This window comes from Streptopelia decaocto (assembly GCF_964273445.1).
Source record: "Streptopelia decaocto genome assembly, chromosome: 3".
Lineage (NCBI taxonomy): Eukaryota > Metazoa > Chordata > Aves > Columbiformes > Columbidae > Streptopelia > Streptopelia decaocto.
Window position 1 is genome coordinate 114,618,703 of NC_138656.1, and position 19,542 is coordinate 114,638,244.

At 42.3% G+C, this 19,542-nt stretch overlaps 1 protein-coding gene across 7 annotated transcripts in view; it reads left to right on the forward strand.

Annotated features, from left to right (window-relative positions):
• Positions 1–19,542, forward strand: part of ADGRF5 (adhesion G protein-coupled receptor F5) — a 76,600-nt gene that overhangs the window by 46,285 nt on the left and 10,773 nt on the right. For 6 of the 7 annotated variants that reach the window (XR_014183769.1, XR_014183770.1, XM_082049608.1 and 3 more), the window contains exons 2-17: positions 927–1,076; positions 1,476–1,606; positions 3,587–3,647; positions 4,816–4,986; positions 6,781–6,960; positions 9,112–9,239; positions 9,710–9,768; positions 10,444–10,586; positions 11,311–11,523; positions 12,740–12,973; positions 14,485–14,649; positions 14,773–14,991; positions 15,270–15,488; positions 16,723–16,875; positions 18,090–18,286; positions 19,156–19,335. Coding sequence is in view for 5 of the 7 variants with exons in the window: in XM_082049608.1 (XP_081905734.1) it covers positions 1,502–1,606; positions 3,587–3,647; positions 4,816–4,986; positions 6,781–6,960; positions 9,112–9,239; positions 9,710–9,768; positions 10,444–10,586; positions 11,311–11,523; positions 12,740–12,973; positions 14,485–14,649; positions 14,773–14,991; positions 15,270–15,488; positions 16,723–16,875; positions 18,090–18,286; positions 19,156–19,335 (2,427 nt within the window). In the remaining 2 variants the exon portion in view is untranslated. Of the gene's footprint in view, positions 1–783; positions 819–926; positions 1,077–1,475; positions 1,607–3,586; positions 3,648–4,815; positions 4,987–6,780; positions 6,961–9,111; positions 9,240–9,709; positions 9,769–10,443; positions 10,587–11,310; positions 11,524–12,739; positions 12,974–14,484; positions 14,650–14,772; positions 14,992–15,269; positions 15,489–16,722; positions 16,876–18,089; positions 18,287–19,155; positions 19,336–19,542 lie in introns of those variants that run through there. The other variant, XM_082049609.1, reaches the window with a different exon arrangement.

The following is a 19,542-nucleotide window of genomic DNA, read 5'->3' on the forward strand; positions in this document are numbered from 1 at the left end:
AAGGGGTAATGGATTCAAATTGGAACACAAAAGGTTCCACTTAAATTTGAGAAGAAACTTCTTAGTGAGGGTGACCGACACTGGAACAGGCTGCCCAGGGGGGCTGTGGAGTCTCCTTCTCTGGAGACATTCAAAACCTGCCTGGACACCTTCCTGTGTAACCTCATCTGGGTGTTCCTGCTCCATGGGGGGATTGGACTGGATGATCTTTCGAGGTCCCTTCCAATCCCTGACATTCTGTGATTCTGTGAGCAGCCATACTGCATCAGCTGAAATGTCTCTATAGCACAGTTTTTCTGTTTTGTTTTGTTGTTGGTTGTTTGTTTTCCCTCTGTTGTTACACTAGAATATATTAAAATTAATTTTCCTTTTTCAATTGCTCCTCAGTTGCCCCATCCCTGGATACATCCCAGGCCAGGCTGGACAGGGCTCTGAGCAACCTGATTGGGGTGAAGATGTCCCTGCTCGTAGCAGGGGTTGGACTGGATGACTTTTGAAGGTCCCTTCCAACCCAAATTGTTCTGTGATGCTGTGATTCTATGATTCTCAGAGTTCAGCTGACATTTCCTCAGACCCCATTTCTGAGTGGTAATAGTCATTTCAGAGTCCATCACATAATACATGATGTCAGGATCATTTCTGACTACCTTACACTTACCAATGCTGAATTTCATTAATTTCATGACCCGGTCTCTCAGCAACCTGCAATCCCTCTGCAGATCTCCATAGGCAGACTTGGCTTTTGTTAGTCTCAATCATTTAAAGTTTTCCATGGTGTTGCATCACTAATCACTGTCTTTTCCACATGAGAACAGAAGGTAAGACACAGCCTTACATGCACATTTTGGCAGAGCTCTGGTTATAACATTTCTCTATTGGAAAAGCAAATAATTTCTTCCTACTTTTACCTCCTGTCTTGTAACCAGGTCAGTGTCCAGGTGAAGCCTCACACAGATGAATCTCTCTAGGAACCACCTTTGGTGAGAAACCCTAACAAATCCCTGCTGGATACCCACATAAGTAACATCAAGTATATCACTTGGCTATAAAGTCACTGCTGTCCTCAGTTTCACACGGTGAGACCACATATCATGTTCATATTATAATTTCCTGTCTTGGGCTCTTTTGAGCAGGAAAGTCATAGCGAAGCACCCTGTCTACTTGGGAGCACCAGTTCTGATGTGCAATGGTGATGGCAATAAATAGCCATTGCCAATGCTCATTAACATCTCAAGAGATGTAGATTTTTCTGCTTTCACCTGGTGATTCACAGCCTTTCAAATCCTGAGATTCTGGCTGGTTTGTATGAACAAAATGATAATAATTTTACCAAAGCTCATTATTTTAATCAAGCTGATGTTATCCACTCTGAACATACTCATCTGAACATGCTGTTCTTGTAGAGCATGCTGGTATTTCCTATGGTGTGAGTCAGCTGAAAATTCCCTGAGCATTTTGCTTCATTTTCTTTTCAGGCTGTACATCAAATTCACCAGACAAAATGCCATCCCTGATTACTGCAGGTCTCCACTGCCTATTTCTGCTGGTCACAGCATGTTGCCAGACATCACAGGACTCAAGCTTCAGGCCATTCATCCACTATGTAGTGAGTATCCTTTCCCAGCCCCATGGGTTTTCATTTGGTCTCTGCTTGTAGCACCCTGCTGTAGCTCTCCTTTACATCCGCAAATCCTTTACCTCCACAAGTCATTAAAAGTCAGTAAAAGATCAGGTGGGGAAACTGAACAGAGAGTCTTCCCAGTGTGTAAAAGAGACGGAGAAAAGCAGGACCTGGGCTGTTCTTGCTTCCCAGTCTTAAAGCCTCTCCAGAAGGAACTGAGCAAAACTTCTGGTTTCTCACTTGTGGGGATTTACATTTCTTCTCCATGGCTAAGCCTCGATAACAGCTACATGGACACTTCCTGACAGGATTCATCCATTCTATGAGAGAAACCAAATAAATGTTTCCTAGAAGTGACCTGTCAACAAAAGCAGCTCAGGCGCAGAGGTGCTTTCAGGTAGGTGACAGGAGTCTCACTGCTGTCTCCATAGTAGGACAAGTACACATGACCAAAATGCCACTCCTGAGTGACTTGCGTTTAGATGTCACAAAAATTTACCAACTCTTGGTCTATCACAATTATTATTGGACCAGAAAATACTTATTTTTTCTTACATCGTGAAAGCTATGAGGCCAAAATGGATCCTAACATCTATCGTCATCCCCCAGCACCACAGTGACCTTAGTTCTGATGGACCAGCCAGAACACAATGTGCTTTTTTAAGCAGGTTGTAAAAGGGAAAGGAGACATGAAGAGGAAGGTGGGAACTCCTTAACCTGTTTCTACCACCATCCCCTGCCTTGGCAAACCAAGATATATCTGGTTCCAGCAGCCTCATCTGCCCTTCAGCAGATGTCTAACAGTGACAAAGTATCTTGTTTGATCTGTTTTCTATAAACTGTCTCCATCTCGGCACTTGCACATTTTCATGAAAAGACTAACACTGTATTTTTTAGCATCATTGATCCACGATACACCCTGCAAATGAGTCATTATTTAATGGCATGAAATATGGGAAGTATTTAACAACATAGCACTACCCGGCAGTTGTTTGGGAGGATAACTGAAAAAGGAAACCGCTGATTCCAAACCTGGAGGAAGACGTGGATCACAGGGGGCTTTCTGTAACTCTCACAGCTGCCCTCTAAGGTGAAAGAGCAGTACGAAAATGCCCATGTACCCTGGGATCTTCTCTGACAGCACAGCTGTGATGCAAAGCCCAGCTCTAATCACACACCAGACGGTTCCTTTATATAAAGAGATGACTTAAGAGCTGCCAAGCTATTCACCCTTTCTGTAAATAAAGATTCCAGTAGGACTCAAGAAACTGGCAAAGATGCAAATTTCCTGCCTGCGTCTTTGCTTGCGCTTTAGCTTTTCTTGCTAACTGTGGTGCCAATGTATTTTTAGGAGATGGCTAAAAAAAATAAGATGGCCTGTGTCTCACTTGGCTGCACCCTGCATGAACCCAGTCGTACTGAATTTGTGCCACCATTGCCCTGGTCAACAGTGCTATTGATGGCCCACAAAATAGCTGACCTGGCGCCTGAGCTGGAGCCAGGGCTTTTCAACCCCTTTTCTGCTCCTTCTCAGGCTGGCTTTGCTGCTGCAGAGCTGGAAGCTCAAAGAAGAAAGCAAAGGGTATTATGAGTCCGTTTTCTGGATTCAGAGGCTGAGTGGCCAGCTCTCCCAAGCAGTTTGCAAGGCTGGCCCAGGACTGAGAGAACAGCATCAGCCCCGTAGCCAGTTTGCAGCTCAGACACAGAATTTCTGCCTTGCAGAAATATGCAGAGAGACACCTGCAAACTCAGTACATCCTTCAGCTGGTGGTTAACATTTCCCTGCTTGGAAGATATAAATACTCTGTTTAAAGAGGAAAAGCAGGGTGGGGTGAGGCAAAGATTGGAGAAGGGAAAAAAAAATAGCTCTGCTGGTATTTTATTCACTAATTCTTTCATGCCAAGAACAGCAGTTAAAGCTTCACTTTGTTTTTTCACAGAGCTTCACTCTTTCTTTTCCCACAGATTGACAGTGCATTAGGAGAGGAAATCTTCCAGCCAGAGATGCACAGGCAGAAGAGAAACAGTACGTACACAAGTATTTGGTAACAGAGCAGGTTTCTAAGAAGCCAAGGGTGAAATCACTATTGGGGACAGTATCTCCTGAGGTACTGAACTGTGACCATCAAGGAGGAGGTAGTTGTTGTGGTTTAACCCCAACCAGCAGCAAAGCACCACACAGCCAGTCTCTCACTCTCCCGCAGTGAGATGGGGGAGAGAATCAGAAGGGTAAAACTGAGAAAACTCATGGGTTGAGATAAAGACAGATAAATCACTAAAGCAAAATAAGGAATTTGTTCACTGCTTTCCATGGGCAGGCAGGTGTTCAGCCATCTCCAGGAAAGCTGGGCTCCATCATGCTAAGGGTTACTTGGGAAGACAAATAGCATCAATTCAAATGTCTCCTTTTCTTCCCCCAGCTTTTATCACTGAGTGTGGCAATATATGGTGTGAATGTCACACTGCAGGTGATATGGTGTGTGGCATCATATTGGTCAGTTGGGGTCAGCTGTCCCAGCTGTGTCCCCTCCCAGTTTCTTGTGCACCCCCAGCCTACTTGCTGGGAGGACAGAGAGGGAAAAAGAGAAAGCCTTTATGCTGTGTAAGCACTGTTCAGCAATAACTAAAACATTGTGTTATCAGCACTGTTTAAACTACAAATCCAAAACATAGCCCCATACAAGCTACTATCAAGAAATTTAACTCTGCCCCAGCCAGAACCATTACGGTAGTAAAGGCACAAACGAAAGAGGTGGAAACCTTTGTCTGGTCAGAGATTGACATGTAGGAGCACAGCTTCTATACAAGATGAAATACATGGTATTGAAAAAAACGTGAGCCTCTTAGCAGAACCGATAATCCTGTATGGCTTCAGTCTATGGTTGTCAGTCAACCCATCCTCTTTCTGAGTCAAAGGAGAGAAAGGGTGAGACAGCTTTTCTCTGTATATATTATGCCATTTATATCAGCTTCCTTTTGCTCTGAGACCAAAGAAATGTAGTTTTTGTCAGACAAGCAGCAGATGAAAGGTGTGCAGAATATCTGCTGAGTAGGAACCAAAAAGATTTCCTAAGCAGAATGACACACTAAGCTGCCACTAGACAGTAATAGAGCCCAAATGCTGAAACAGAAGCCATCAATTTATGATTTACCCTCACACACAGCTTTGCAGTCTCATGCTATTTCTCTTTCAGTGCTTACTTTTGATCTTCCCCCTCTGGAGTACACCGTTGACATTGAAGTAAGCCTTACGGATTCATCTTTTCTGGAGCCGATCAAAGAGTATTTTAAAAACCTTAATCTCCCAGTTTCAGCTAATATTTCAAATGCAGAAATGACAATTTCAGACGTCAATGTTACAACAGGTGGGTTGATTATTTATTTTTGTATTTTGGATAATGTGCTTTTTTTGCCAGTATTTGATCTCTCCCGGTTTTACCATCCATCACCCTTAGAAATCAGCAAAACTGAACTATCTCTGCTGCCTACTGAAAGGCCCAACAAAGCTGAAGCTCTAGCACACAAGAGCATGTTTTGTTTTCTGCATCCCACTGCTGCTCTTTAAATAATACTGGCATTAGGAATAGCCCTGAATACTTTACTTTTCCTAAGGAAGAGACAAAGCCAGAGGAAGCCTGAGCAAAATGATTTTGCTCTGGTTTGACTAACAAGCAGTCTGAGTTACTTTCAAGTCTCAGGAAGCTGTGACAGTAGTTATCAGACTGTTTACTTCCCTCCACTCACATTTGGAACGTAAATTGCTGTAAGAGGCTGTACTCCGACCCTGGCAGAGATGCGCTGCAGGAGATGCTGTCTTTTCCTGATATAACCCACTGAATGTATTCTTACAAGGCAAGACACGAGACAGGTTTTAGTACAAGTTGTGGTTGTGCAACATCCCATCCAAGTAGCTAATACAGCGGAGGATCCGAGGCTGGAACAGCTCTGCTGTGAGGACAGACTGAGAGAGTTGGGGTTGTTCAGCCTGGAGAAGAGAAGGCTGCAGGGAGATAAAGACAGATAAATCACTAAAGCAAAATAAGGAATTTGTTCATTTGCGGCCAATTTGTTATTGCGGCCTTTCAGTGCTCAAAAGGGACCTACAAGAAACATGGGGACAGACTTTTTAGCAGGGTCTGTTGCAATAAGACAAAGGGTGATGGTTTTAAATGAAAGGAGGGGAGATGTAGGCCAGACATGAGGAAGAATTTTTTTTTACACTAAAAGTGATGAAACACAAGCCCAGATTACCCAGAGAGGTGGTGGATGCCCCATCCCTGGAGACATGCCAGGCCAGGCTGGATGGGGCTCTGAGCAACCTGATCTGGGTGAAGATGTCCCTGCTCATGGCAGGGGTGGGACTGGATGAGCTTTCAACCCATTCTATGATTCTCTGATACACAAACACACTAAGCATTCACAACTGTAGAGAAGGAAATTTATTACTTTCTTATCACTGGCCCATAAAGCAATGAAAGGAAGTGTTTATCAGGTCTCAAACCAACATGAAAACAGAACTTTTAAAGGCCTTCAGGGTCACATGGAATGTGTGAAAAACATTTTGTTAATATCTTACTTTGCCAATGGTTCATTAAGAGCAGAAAAACTTATAATAAAGTGGTTTCTTTTTATTTTTTTATTTGAGAGAATGTATGTTTTTCAAGCATTTTGTGATACTGGTGCTTCCTCTCATGCAGCATCTGTCAAGATACAGCCAGAATGACACAGAAGCTCACTAGCCACCAGGACTTTGAATGACCATAGCATGCACTTACAATCTTAAAAAGCCTATACATTTGCTTTCGTCCCAGGCAATATAGGCATATCTAATCTGAAAACTATCACAGGACACTGGCCCATATGCCAGGTAAATTTTTAGGATCAGACTTCACATCTCCATTCAGTTACTTAAAAGTAATCAATCAGACTTATCCCTGTGTCAGCCCCATTCCAATTTCTGATTAGTCATTTATTAGTAGTATAGCAAGATTTGCACGGCATCAGTTCCTCACACTTGCATCATTCAAGTGAACTCATGAGAAGGGTGACATTTAGTTGAGATCATTGGCATAAAGATATAGCAGGGTAAATATATATCATGCAATATGTTATGCCCCATTTACCATTCTCACAGTGTTTCTCTGCCTGTCTGACACTAGTCTGTCTGCCCAGCGGTGAGAACAGTAGCTGTTGTTCGTGTGAAAATGGATATGCCTGGCCAAGTGCGGTGTGCAGTGACTTGATAACCTGCCCTTCCATCAGCCAAGCACCCGACCTGCCCTGCGGCTATGTGAAGGAAGCACCTTTCCTTGGACCTTACTGTGAGCCTCAGACTGAAGGTAAGGAGAAACAGTGCTGAACTTCATTGCCATACAACTCATATACTGGTTGTGATAAAGCGGCACATGAGGACTGAGCTGGCTACCACATTACCTGTAGAGACACTCAAGCTCTTCTTTTTGGGATGTGGGTCCACCTTGACCCAAGTACTTGTTGTCTCTGCAATTCAATACAAACCTACATGAGGACCTACCTCTGATTTGTCATAGAGCAGCATGCAGAGGTATTCCTAGAGCTGGAAGTAGTCCAGTGCTGTCATGATGCCTGCTCTAGTCAACCCTACTTAGAGGCAATTCTTTTACCATAGGGCAGCCCCACATCAATACTGCTATGCTATTTCCAGGACTAGAGCTAGTAACTCTTCCATGTGGAAGTTTGACACCCTTTCGAAGTTCAGGGTCCTAAGTACAATGCTCCTCCACTGCATGGTATGGACATGTCCTTAAAAGGACCTAACTTAGAAAATCCCAATATCTCTCTGAGCATATTGTACTCTTTTCTGCCCATTGATGGATCTTCTCCAAGAATATTACCCTCCTGAAGTCATTGAGGATTTGTCCATTAATTTCAGTGAAACATAGGTGGAGATTCACCCTGTGTAACTTTCACTGTGTAAAAGTGTCTGGTCAAAGTTACTCATCCAAATTCTCTATAACTGGAACAATACAGCAATTCAGCCATTGTGGGAAAGCTGTCTATGGCCTTCTGAATGTATCACCTTCTGAAGGTGCCTACAGCTTTGCATCAACTGGAGAGGGAGAATGGATACCTAGCAGATGCCAGGCTTGTAAGTTGGACATAGAAAGTTAGGAGAATCCCAGCTTCCCTATGATACAGAATCTTGACAAGTTGTAAGATTTTGATTTAGGATTAGGGTGACTTCACCAAGGACAAACTACACCTGACTGATCTAGTGGTCTTATGCGGTGGACTGCATCAGTGGACAAAGGAAGAGCTAAGGGTGTCATCTACCTAGATTTCTGTAGGGCCTTTGATACAGTCCCCTACGTCATTCTTGCTGCTAAATTGGAGAGATAGGGGTTTGACCGATGAACTGTTAGCTGGATAAAGAATTGACCGGATGACGATGTCCAAAGAGTTATAGCCAATGGCTCAGTGTCCAAGTGGAAGATAATAATGAAAGAAACTGCAAAAAACTGCACTACTTAATATTATTAATGACATAGAGAGTGGGATTGAGGGCACCCTCAGCAAGTCGGCATGTGACACCAAGCTGAGTGGTGCAGCTGATTTGGTAGAGGGAAGGGATGCCATCCAGAGGGACCTTGAGCGCTTGAGGAGAGAGCCTGTGCAAACCTTGTGACAAGGCCAAGCGCCAGGTCCTGCACCTGGGTTAAGGCAACCCGGAGTATCGATACAGACTGGAGGATGAATGGATTGTGAACAGCCCTGTAGAGAAGAACTTGGGGGTGCTGGTGGATGCAAAAATGAACACGAGCCAGCAATGTGTGCTTGCAGCCCAGAAGGTGAATAATATCCTGGGCTGCATCAAAAGAACCATGGCCAGCAAGTTGAGAGAGGTGATTCTGCCCCTCTGCTCCGCTCTGGTGAGACCCCACCTGCAGTTCTGTGTCCAGCTCTGGAGCCCTCAGCACAGGACACACATGGACCTGTTGGAGAGGGGCCAGAGGAGCCACAGAAATGATCCGAGGCTGGAACAGCTCTGCTGGGAGGACAGGCTGAGAGAGTTGGGGTGTTCAGCCTGGAGAAGAGAAGGCTCCAGGGAGACCTTATTGTGGCCTTTCAGTACTTAAAAGGGGCCGAAAAGAAAGACAAAGACTTTTTACCAGACCCTATAGTGACAGGACAAAAGGTAACAGTTTCAAACTTAGGGTAGATTTACATTAGACATAAAGAAGAGACTTTTTATTATGAGCGTGATGAAACACTGGAACAGGTTGCCCAGGGAAGTTGTGGATGGCCCATCATTGGAAGTGTTCAAGGTCAGACTGGATGTCCCTGCCAGAGGCAGGGGGGTTGGAGTAGATGGTCTTTAAAGGTCCCTTCCAACCCAAACCATTATGTGATTCTAAGATTCTATGATTAAGTTAGAAGAAAAAGCTAAGGAATCAATTTGTAAGCATTACTTCTGATTATATTTACATTAATTTTTATGTTTTTCCTTACAGACTCATGTGGCATGGGAGAGCCCATTGTAGTGAATATGTCAGTCAGACTTGACACAGACTTTTGGGATGACCTCAGGAATTCTTCTTCTGAATTATACAAAAAATACAAAGATGACCTTGAAAAAGCGGTAATGACTCTTGTTTTCCCTCTCTAAAGGTAGAATGTCCTCTAAGAAATATGGTATTTACTCTAAGTATCTGGTAAATAGTGCGCACTGTCACTGTGCCTGTGGAGAGCTGTGAATTACGCAGCAGTGGTAGCTACAAAGTGGGCCAAAGCTGAACCTCCATTGAAAGGCAATGACAATATTCTCATTAATTTTAATGCACTGGCTAGTTGGGAAGTATTTAGGAATCTTTTGCATCAAAAGCATGGAAAAAAATCACATTATTGGTCCCAGCTTAAATCCACATAAGAGCGCACAGAATTAAACCATCAACACAAACTTATCCCAGTGACAGTGGGGAAGGCACCAGGCCTATTCTGGCAGATATGCTATGTGCCCTTAAATAAATGTTGAGTGGAGACTTTCCTAGTTTAAGCATGCTAGAATAATATACAGAGAGCCTACGTCATGTAATATGTCTTTGTTTACAGTTTAACGCTAGCTACAGATGTTTACCAGGCTTTGAATCAGCAACAGTAACTGATTTCAGGTAAGTAAACAGTTTCATTTATTCCTGGAAGACAGATATCTTTCTGACCAGTTTCAAGGAGTCACCAGTCAGCAAAGACTACATTCATTCTGACTAGAACCTATGCCCAGTATATACATACTGAATAACAGTATAATAGCTGCAAAAGAAAACCCAACCATTAGCATGGAAATAGGATTGTGGGTAAAATTCTCCAGCGTTGAAAAGTCCAAGAAACACTACCATTTTTCATCTGGATCAAAGCCTTTTGTGGGAAAGACTGAATTCCACGCAAAAGGGGAAAGGATGTGAATAAACATAACACCATCTCCCAGGTCATCAGGAAGGTGAATTAATACTTTGACTCTGGATATAACATTGGTTCCGGATAAAAGAGTCATTGCTTAAGTCCACACATATTTAAATGCAGCTGTATTTTATGTTTTATAAGAGAAGTTTACTAGAAATAGACAGTAGATGAAAGAAATGTCCTGTAAAGATGTTCTTAATTTGGGAAAAGCTGTAGCACAACCTTCTTGTATACCAGAGCAAGTCTTGAGTCACAACAGGAGCCTTCACAGGTCAACCCTGTGAAACCTTCCTAGCCATGCAAAGATGGGTCACCACAACAGACACAACCGCTAATGTGCAAGGATATTTAATTCTCGTGCTTGTCTCATTCTTGTATCTCTTTAGGCCTGGAAGTGTTTTTGTGAACTACGAAGTAAAAGCAGGAGCAGCAAGCTTTGATCAGATAGCATATTCCAACAAAATTGTACCACAATTTTTAGATCCAGCGTATGGGCTAGACCAAGGTACCTTCACAACAGAAATAACTAGTAAGTTTAAAGCTCTCTCAGTATTTTTCTTTGATCTTTAGTATTTCCAGCCTGAACAATGTAGCTGCCCTATACTATTGATTATTTGGTATGAACCTTCAAAAAACATTTATTTCCCTAGCTGTTTAATTTCAAGCTGTGCCACCAAATCTTAGAACTTACGTGAGATTAATATGCATGCAGAACCAAGTCCTTCCAGCTACTCCTGATGCAGTCTCTTCATGAGAGAGAGATGGAAAACCCTTGAGTGCACCTCCAGAACTGAGACAGCTCTTAGCATATCAGGCTGCCAGCACTTCCCACTTCTTCAAACAAAATAAAAAACATCCTGCATTTTACATGAGAACAGGTCCCCTCTGGTTTCCTTGGCACAATTTCCATGCTGCTGCTGGGCAGCAGGTTACAATTTGGTTGCCTAATCAAGTGGCCCAGCAGATTACTTTAACCCGGTTGATGGTCCTCCTGGTTTCTCTACTTAGAAAGTAGTGGTGGTGATAATACTCACAACTCTCAGTATAAAACCTTCTGGGATCTTTGGTAGACAAAGACAGTAGAAGGATATGTTCTGGGAAAATTGCATAGATTGTATCAGAGGTGGTGCCCTGGAACTGATGCTGAGTGCATATTGGTTGTGAAGCACGTAGGATTCTCACGAGATGAATGACACCATATAGACGTGAGCTGAAATGACAATAATGCAGAACAATGCTCTTTGCCTTCCCAGATGAGACAAACTTCACTGTGAGTCCTGGTGACATTTTTGAAGGGGATACAGTAAGGCTGATTTGTGAGATAAATTCAACATCTCAGGATGTGACCTGGTATCACTTCGATCAGATCATCTCAACCGGCTTCCCATATTTGATGGAGATAAAAGTTACAACGAAAACCTCAATGTCGATTCTCAAAATCATCAACATTACAATGAAGGATTCTGGTATGATTTTCTATTGTAAAAGAGCAGATGTAAATCTCTAGCACTGATTGTTTCTCCTAGAGCAAACTGTCCCTCATAATCTTCCTGTGAATTTTTTTATTTAATGAACTACAAGCTGACTGGCATTGCCAGTAAGATGGGAACTGACTGAAGTGTCTACACAGGCCTGGGTACTCTCTGTCCCAGGTTTCACTGCCGTATCACAGGAGACAGCAGTGACTATGTGGCTGTGAGGCCTTCTCACCCTTTTGGTGTGGTAACTTGAGGCTATGGTTGAATTTGTCCTTGATGGCCCTTTCCCCCTTTGCAAACATAACATAACTCATCAAAGCTCAGAGTTACAGTTTTTCATGTGTTCATTTTTTAGATCGTTTTGAAAATAAGAAACAGGTAAATTGGTGATGTTTTCCTGGGAAGAGTTATCAGGGGAATTAACATGTATTATCAGAGTTTTGATTCAAGTTCTCACTCAGTTCTTCTCTTTGAACTAAGAATTTTACATTTGACTTCAAAAAGGGGAGCCTGTGACCAGATATTTGGGGAGGTACAAGTCATGGGTCCAGATTTCTTTGGGCTAAGGATGCGTCGAACCTTATTGTCTCCACTTCTATGTAAGTGGTCTTCTTACTTGGATATCACAATGGGGAAGAGTAACCCACATACCTGAAGTATGAAGGAAATTTTGAGATCTGATCACCAATTTCAAGAGGAAGCTTGGCTGCATCCAAGGGACAAATACCTGAGGAAGTGGCTGATAAATATTCTGTTTTCTTTGGCCAAACCTTCTGAGCAGTGTATGTGCCTACAGTCAGTGTCAGGTCTTGTGGAGTCCACCATGGGCACCTCTCTCACACCCATTCCATGTAGGAGGAGCCTTTTGCACAGTTCACTTTCCTACTGTGACATATTTTGCTGCTGGACTATGGGCAACATACAGATCTCCAAAACCCCTACTCAGGTTTTAAGCATCTCAGTCCCATAGAGTCTCAAGTACCCATCAACACCAAAAATGCCTAATATGTATATGTTTGGCACCAGGAATCTGTAAAGAGCATACTGTAGATGACCTGAGGGCACATTTAGATTAGCAGAGCCACCACAGAGCAGGGAGATGTGAAAACTAGGTGTGGAAGTAGCTCCCAGCCCCTAACTCCAGCTGTAGAGGAAAAATAGCAAAACATGTTCTCAATGCTAACATACTGCCTATTCTTTACAGGTTCCTATAGGTGCACCTTCACAAACCGCAATCAGCATCTCACAGTGATATACAACACCATGAAAACAATAGCAGTGTCTCCGCTATACATCACTCCAAACTTAAATGACATTGATGTTACATGCAACAGCCCTGAAATGCAGACAAACAGTCCTCTGCTGTCCTGTTGTATTGACAGACACTTACCATCACTTACCGGTGACTGGAAAGTAAATGGAGCAATCAATATTACAGGTAAGGTTAACAAAAGATTGTCTTTCACCTGCTAGGTTTGTTCATTCTTCAAAGATCGCCTCCTAACTGGCTAACCCAAAGGCCAAGTCCTGGGATGAATACAGGATGTGCTCCAAAAGGTGTGTGCAGGGGGAAGGAAGATGGATGGACAGCATGGTACAGATTCCATAAGTGTTGAGCAGGTGCCAGTGGGATACTGGGAACCTCCAGGCACTGTCCAGACATTGGTGCTTAAAACTTGCCGTCCTGGATGGAAACAGCTGCCTGGACCAGCATCATACTATCTTCTTCCAAAAAGCTGATTTCTGCATTGTCTAGTTTTGAGAGCAAGGATGAGTGTGTCAATGTCCACCACTATCTCCAGAATCACCCCTGGGGTATGAAAAGCTTCTGTGTACCACGTACTGAGATTTGGCAATCAAGAGAGGCAGGTGGTACATTTCGAAACAGCAGCAGCATAGCTAAATACTGACTGCGCAGCTTCCCTCCCCACCTGTAGCTGTGATACATCACATGGCAGTTGAGTCAGTGGCATCCCACAAGGCTTTATTTACAATAAGAACATAAAGAATCAATAAAGCACTAAGAAAAAGTTACAAAGAGTTGCAAAACAACGTCAACAGAAACTCTCATAAATGCCTATGATCCATAGTCATAAACAGCCTATTGCCCTCTTAATGTTTTATGGGTATGGATTAACTGTTTACTGTTAACTGTTTGTTATATATGAAATTTAGCAGAAAGCAGGGCAGCAAAATGAGAGAAAACATTTAAAGCTCGTGTGCACAGTCATTTCCAGAGAGAACAGGTGCAGCAAGGCTTGCACAGAGAGGGGTGACCCTGGACTGCTGTAATCAACTGTTTTCCCCTCAATTCCCTGTGGCCAAGCTTTCCCCAGGTACTCTGCTTTCAAGCCAGATGCACTTTCAGGTGCAGCTTGGGACGGCTGTAGTGGGGTTTTTCCCCTTATAGCTAAACCAGAATTCTTCAGATTTGAAGTTGAATGGCTGCTAAGTACCTCCAAATGTTTGTTTCAAAATAATATGACATTGAAATCTGCAATATTTACTCCTCTTTCATTCGTATTATCTTAAATATTGCAGATAATGCGGTTAGGCTGACAAGAATATTCTTCATTTTGGCTTACCCTGAGGTATCCAAGCAATGTTTCTGCTTTCAGTCTGGTTTTGGCAGTAGGTGCCCAGTACTGTGCACCAGAACCATCTTCAAGCTTTTGGAAGACCAGTGTGAACGTTGCCAGAGTAAAAGATGTGAATGAACTTCAGGAACGATGAGTTAAAAATGCCATGCTGTCAAAGGTTATAAAAGAATCTTTTTGGTTGGAAGAGACCCTCAAGATCATCAAGCCCAACCATAACCTTGTATGTAACCTTGTGGGTTACATACAAACCCACAAGGTTTTCCTCAGCTAGACTGATTGCTTGTGGTTTCCAGAGCCCAGGTGTTTTTTGACATCCATAGCACTTCAAGGAATGTTTATTTCTCTCCAGGAGTCTCCAGTTTCAGTGAAAACTGCACTGAATACAGGCTCAACATCGATCAATCACTATGTCCACCTGAGAAGTCAGGTACAGTGACGACATATACGTGTGAGCTGCAGACGGGACACGGTGCCAGGAGCACTCAAAACATCAGAGTGACATACCTGCGGACAGGTAAGAGCCAGGCAGCATGTAACAGACGGTCAGTAGGTGGCTTCTGTGGCACATGTCATTTGCAAGCAAATTGTTATACCAAGTGACTCTCAATAATCTGGCATTTATCTTGTGTTGTCTCAGCCCATGTAACAATATCTCCAAGCATCAACTCATCTGTTTCCAAGGGATATTCATTCAATGTAACGTGTGAAAGTGATGTGAGCAATTATGACAGTATAAGTTGGAAAATCCAGTCTGGAAATAACACCGAAACAGTTGATTGTGACACGTGCATCAAGAACAGCAAATCTCCAGCCACATCTGTGCTCACGGTGGAGACTGCCACACAGGACTGGAGTGGTGAGTGAACCTGCTTTGTAGTGGCTACAACGGCAATGAAATCTCTGTACCAGATCATTTATTTACAGCATCTCAAGCCCTGCAAATCACTGTGAAGCCTGACCACAGTAAATTAAAAAAAAACAAAAAAGAGTTAAAATTATAACTGGTGGAGGACAGCAAGATGTGATGTGATGCTGCCAACAACACCGTACTTGTTGAGCATTAGGGCTCGTGACCATGTAAAAGCAGAGGAACATTTCTGTTGACTAAAACAGTTTTTGTGTCACTTCTTTCAGGCACCTACATCTGCACATTCTCCCAGAAGTACCTGGAAAGTTCAGCCAATGTGACAATTGATGTTATTTCCTTGCCTCTGAAGCAGAACATCCTGATAGACCCAATTGCAACATCTATACAGTGCAAAGTGCAACAAGCCCTTGAGTGCTGCATAAGCACTAACAGCGTGGAAGATTACACTGTGACATTCGTGGTTCAACAAAATGAATTTCAAGTTGGTAAGAAACAATAAACTTGCAGAATCAATAATCGCACTGTATGTCACAACCCAGTCGCTGTGGTTTTTTGTTTTTATTATTTATTTTCAGTTAGATCCCTGTAACCAGTTCATACTTATTGCTATTATGACAACCCACAAGCACTCCTGAGAGTGTAAAAAAAGGGAAATGGACCTTTTTTAGGATGGTTGCCAGGCCTGGAAAGCACAGCTGAGATTAACAGAAGAGTAACTGAAGCCACTGATGTAGTTATAAATACTTTAATACTGATAAGTGCTTTAATGAATTAATAGATAAATTCAATACCTGGTTTGCCTTACCAGGCAGTGAGAAGTGAGCATTTTTTTCACTGTTCAGATTAGAAATTGCTGAAATCCATTTATTTGCTTTTATCTTCCACTCTGCCACCTTTTTGCGCTGAGTATCGAGGAAATGTTACTTAAGTAGAAGATCTACTAATTCATGAAAAATATAGATAACACATTAAGAATGCAGTTTGAAGAACTATTTTACTTTGTTCAAGGATACATGTAACGTATCTTAATAATCACTAAAGCCTAAGCTTGTATGTTTTCAAATTTAGGGCAGTTCTGCAGCCTCCCTACATGTTTTCAAAAATGTTCAAGTGGGTTACAAAACAGTTAATTTGGAAAAAAGCAAAGAAGACCCACCAAAACTAACTCAGAAAACAGACAGGAGTGCAAAACAAACAGGTTGAAGTGTAAAGCAAGTGGAGACTGAGGGGTCCTTTGGTTTCTGAGAAAAATGCCAAGATCATCTTCTTGGAAGAGATTTCAGCCAGGGAGCTTCAGGCACAATGAAAAGCAGTGGGAGTGTGGTACAGATCTTGAGTTCAAAAGAGCCGTAAAAGAATGGCAAAAAAGTATCCTAGCCTAAATGAACCACCTGTGGTAGAAGAAGCAGCAGAAAGAGTATTCTCCAAAATGGTTTCTAAAGGAAATTTTGGCCCCTGCACAGTAAAAAAAGGATTTGGGCAGGATTTGCCCATACACCAGTAATTGAAAAGGTACTGATCATGCAGAAGCTGCCAGAAAATTTATTAAGTGGGTGGAGCAAGAGACAGAGATCAGCATACAGAAAGGAAGTTTTTCCACAAAGGAAGGTTTTTTTCCTTAGAACCCACAGAAAAAAAAAGTCCTGCAGAAGTTTTCTGTTGTGTGCTAGAAGATTGTCCCCAAATCTGTGTTAACCTGCCTTAAATCCTTCCATACAGGGAGGAAGAAAAAGGGAAACTTGTTTTGCTACATGTACAACTACACAGAAACAGAATGCAGCAAAGAGAAAGAGCTCACGGCATATTGCAGGTTTATTAACCGCATTGGGCAGCAAGTCAGCAGTGAAAGTATAAGACTGCACCTGATACCTGGTAAGAAAATAGTTACTATTTAAAGCTGTTAACTAGAAAATCCCAGTATATTTGATAAATCACATACCACAAATTTATTACTGGTAACATCTAACAGAGGCAGTTTTTGTTACCTAAGAGTTTTTGATGGGAAATATTGAAATACCAAGGAAAATATCAATTTTGCTGTATTTTTAAAAATTAGACATGCTGTTTTGTCTTCACTCTATTTCCTCATGGCCCAAATATGTTACCAAGCAGTTATAGTTCATTCATCTTCTGTCCTTGCTTCCTTCTGGTGAAGCCTGTACCACCAAGATCCATCTCCAGTGTTGAAATGTGATCATGCAGCTCCCAGCTTGAACCCGCAATTTAGCAAGGATAAAAGATTGTGGTGCCTCAGGAAGAAGTCATCTGGGTCAGGAGGGCAGCCTATGCGAGGGTATATTCACTTTAACCACAAGAATGGTAACGTCCATGAGATGTTGCAGAACCTGGGCAGACCCAGCTTCCAGCCAGCTCTGTGGGAAATGCTGGAAATTAGAATTCAACATTGCTAAATCCAGTTTCTGTGTTGAGTTCTGACCAGAGTTTGGATGTTTCAGCTTCTTATTCTAAATTGGAAAGAAATAAATCTTTGACATCCCCATAATGCAGAAATTTTCTGGTTTTCCACAGTAGTGGTGCCTACTGTTGAATCGCAGTATCTGGTCAGATTTCACTCTCTTAGGCAATAAATATGCAGACACTTTATTCACTTGAATCAGCAGATACTTACTGATGTGACTAACCAAATCAAAGTTAATTAGCAAGATTCACTCTTTGTTAAAAATGTGCTAAGGCATCGCTATCAAGGTCTTAATGAATCTCCTATTAGTGCTACAGCAGCACTGAGTTCCTTAGCAGAATAAACTGTGTGAATTACTGTTCACAGAGTCATCAATATAATCCCACTCCATGCAAATCTAACCAGGTATTGGGTACTGGTTAGCTGATTTTTTTCAGTACTCAAAAACAAGGGGCTTTATTCAAATTCCTTTTCAATGTCATGATTCTGAGAAATTGGCAATGCAAGATACATACACCCTGAAAGGTCATAATTAATGAAGAAAGCAAACTGAAATCCTAATTAATTTAAAGATCTCTGAACTTCAGGAGCCCAGAGGTTTGATGAGGGTAAATTATTCATCTATCTGCTTTTTAGTTTTCTACCTCTGTGTCTTTTCTCAATACAGATATGGAAGTTTCCTGCTCAGATAGCTTTGGCATTGGAATAGAAGGAGCCACATTAATAAAGCCGTGCCGTGACTTAAATAATCCAGATGGTTTTACCCGAGGCAATAAAATTTACAAGTGCTCCAACAAATCATGGAAGATGGAAAGGAACGACTGCCTGTCCACACCAATAAACAACCTGCTGACTGGTGCTGAGGTAACGTTCATGAGTTTTCTAGAGGCTGGGGGAGGAGGGGAGGAGAGAACAAAACTTTTTGTTAAGTGTTTTTTTTTTGCTTAACAGAATCTAAAATATATGAAGCCTTAAAAAATCAAATATTTAATTAAATTTAATTAAATTTATCCTTTAAGATTATTTTAGGTCTCCTTCTCCAGCCCAAAGGGCATGTGACACTGCATGGCTACCATCCATACAAACAAAAGCTTGCTCTCCCAGACAAGATCACCTTATTCATAGCATCCAGTGGAACAGCCACTGGCCTGGGGTGTTCCCTGGATCATGCTCAGGCATTGCCTTGCGGAAGGCTTGTTGCTACAGAGTACACTAACAATGAGGCAGTAGGGACAACCTACACTTCACAGATAGATGCTGGACCTTTGTTTTCAGCCTGGGTATCCTATCATAATGCTCTTCACTTCCACAAACTATCCAGAGTCACCCTTCTCTCAGTGAGGTTAGATGAGAACAATTACCTTTCTTTCATCAGATATTAACTATGTTTATTTTAGTAGATTAAGCACAGCAAGGTCCTAGGCAGAGGTACAGCTACTCAATTAGTAATTTTCTTAACTTGCTAGATGGGTCCTTCATATAGTTCAGGCTCAGGCCAACTATTTTCTCTCCTAGAATTTCCAGGACTAGTTTGTGAGTCAACACAGATGAGAGACCGCTCTAAACAGGCCGTGTGGATATCAGTAACAGAAGGTCAGAGAGTTGAACACCACCAGTGTGTCTAGAATGACCCTGGTTCTGTTTATTTTACTAGTACAGGGGAAGCCATTGTGAAGGAGTACCAGGCTCCAGGCACTTGCACACATGTGATGTACTGTTCTCCTCTGTTCCAGGCCTTGGTCAACAGTCCTGATGCAAAAGCAAACCTACCTACCTACCTTGCAGAGCTCAAGGAAAAGACAAAGGAGGAGCAAAACACAATAAGCAGTTCTCCTGCAAACCTTGGTGCAATTGTTACCATCCTGAACATGGTCTCCTCTATCCCAGCAGAGGCAGAGGAGCTCACTATTCATGTAAGGTTTTATCTTCTGTCTTACCTATACTTATCAAACACTTTGCCCCCTTTTGTCACAGGAGATGACATTGTCCCTGAAGAATTTTCACAGTTAGGGTGAGGAACAGGAAAGTATTAAAGGAATGAGATGAAAAGACAGTAAAGATATGGAAGAGTTTATGAAAAGTGGAAGTGATGAAGACAAGGAGTCTATGCATGAAAGAGA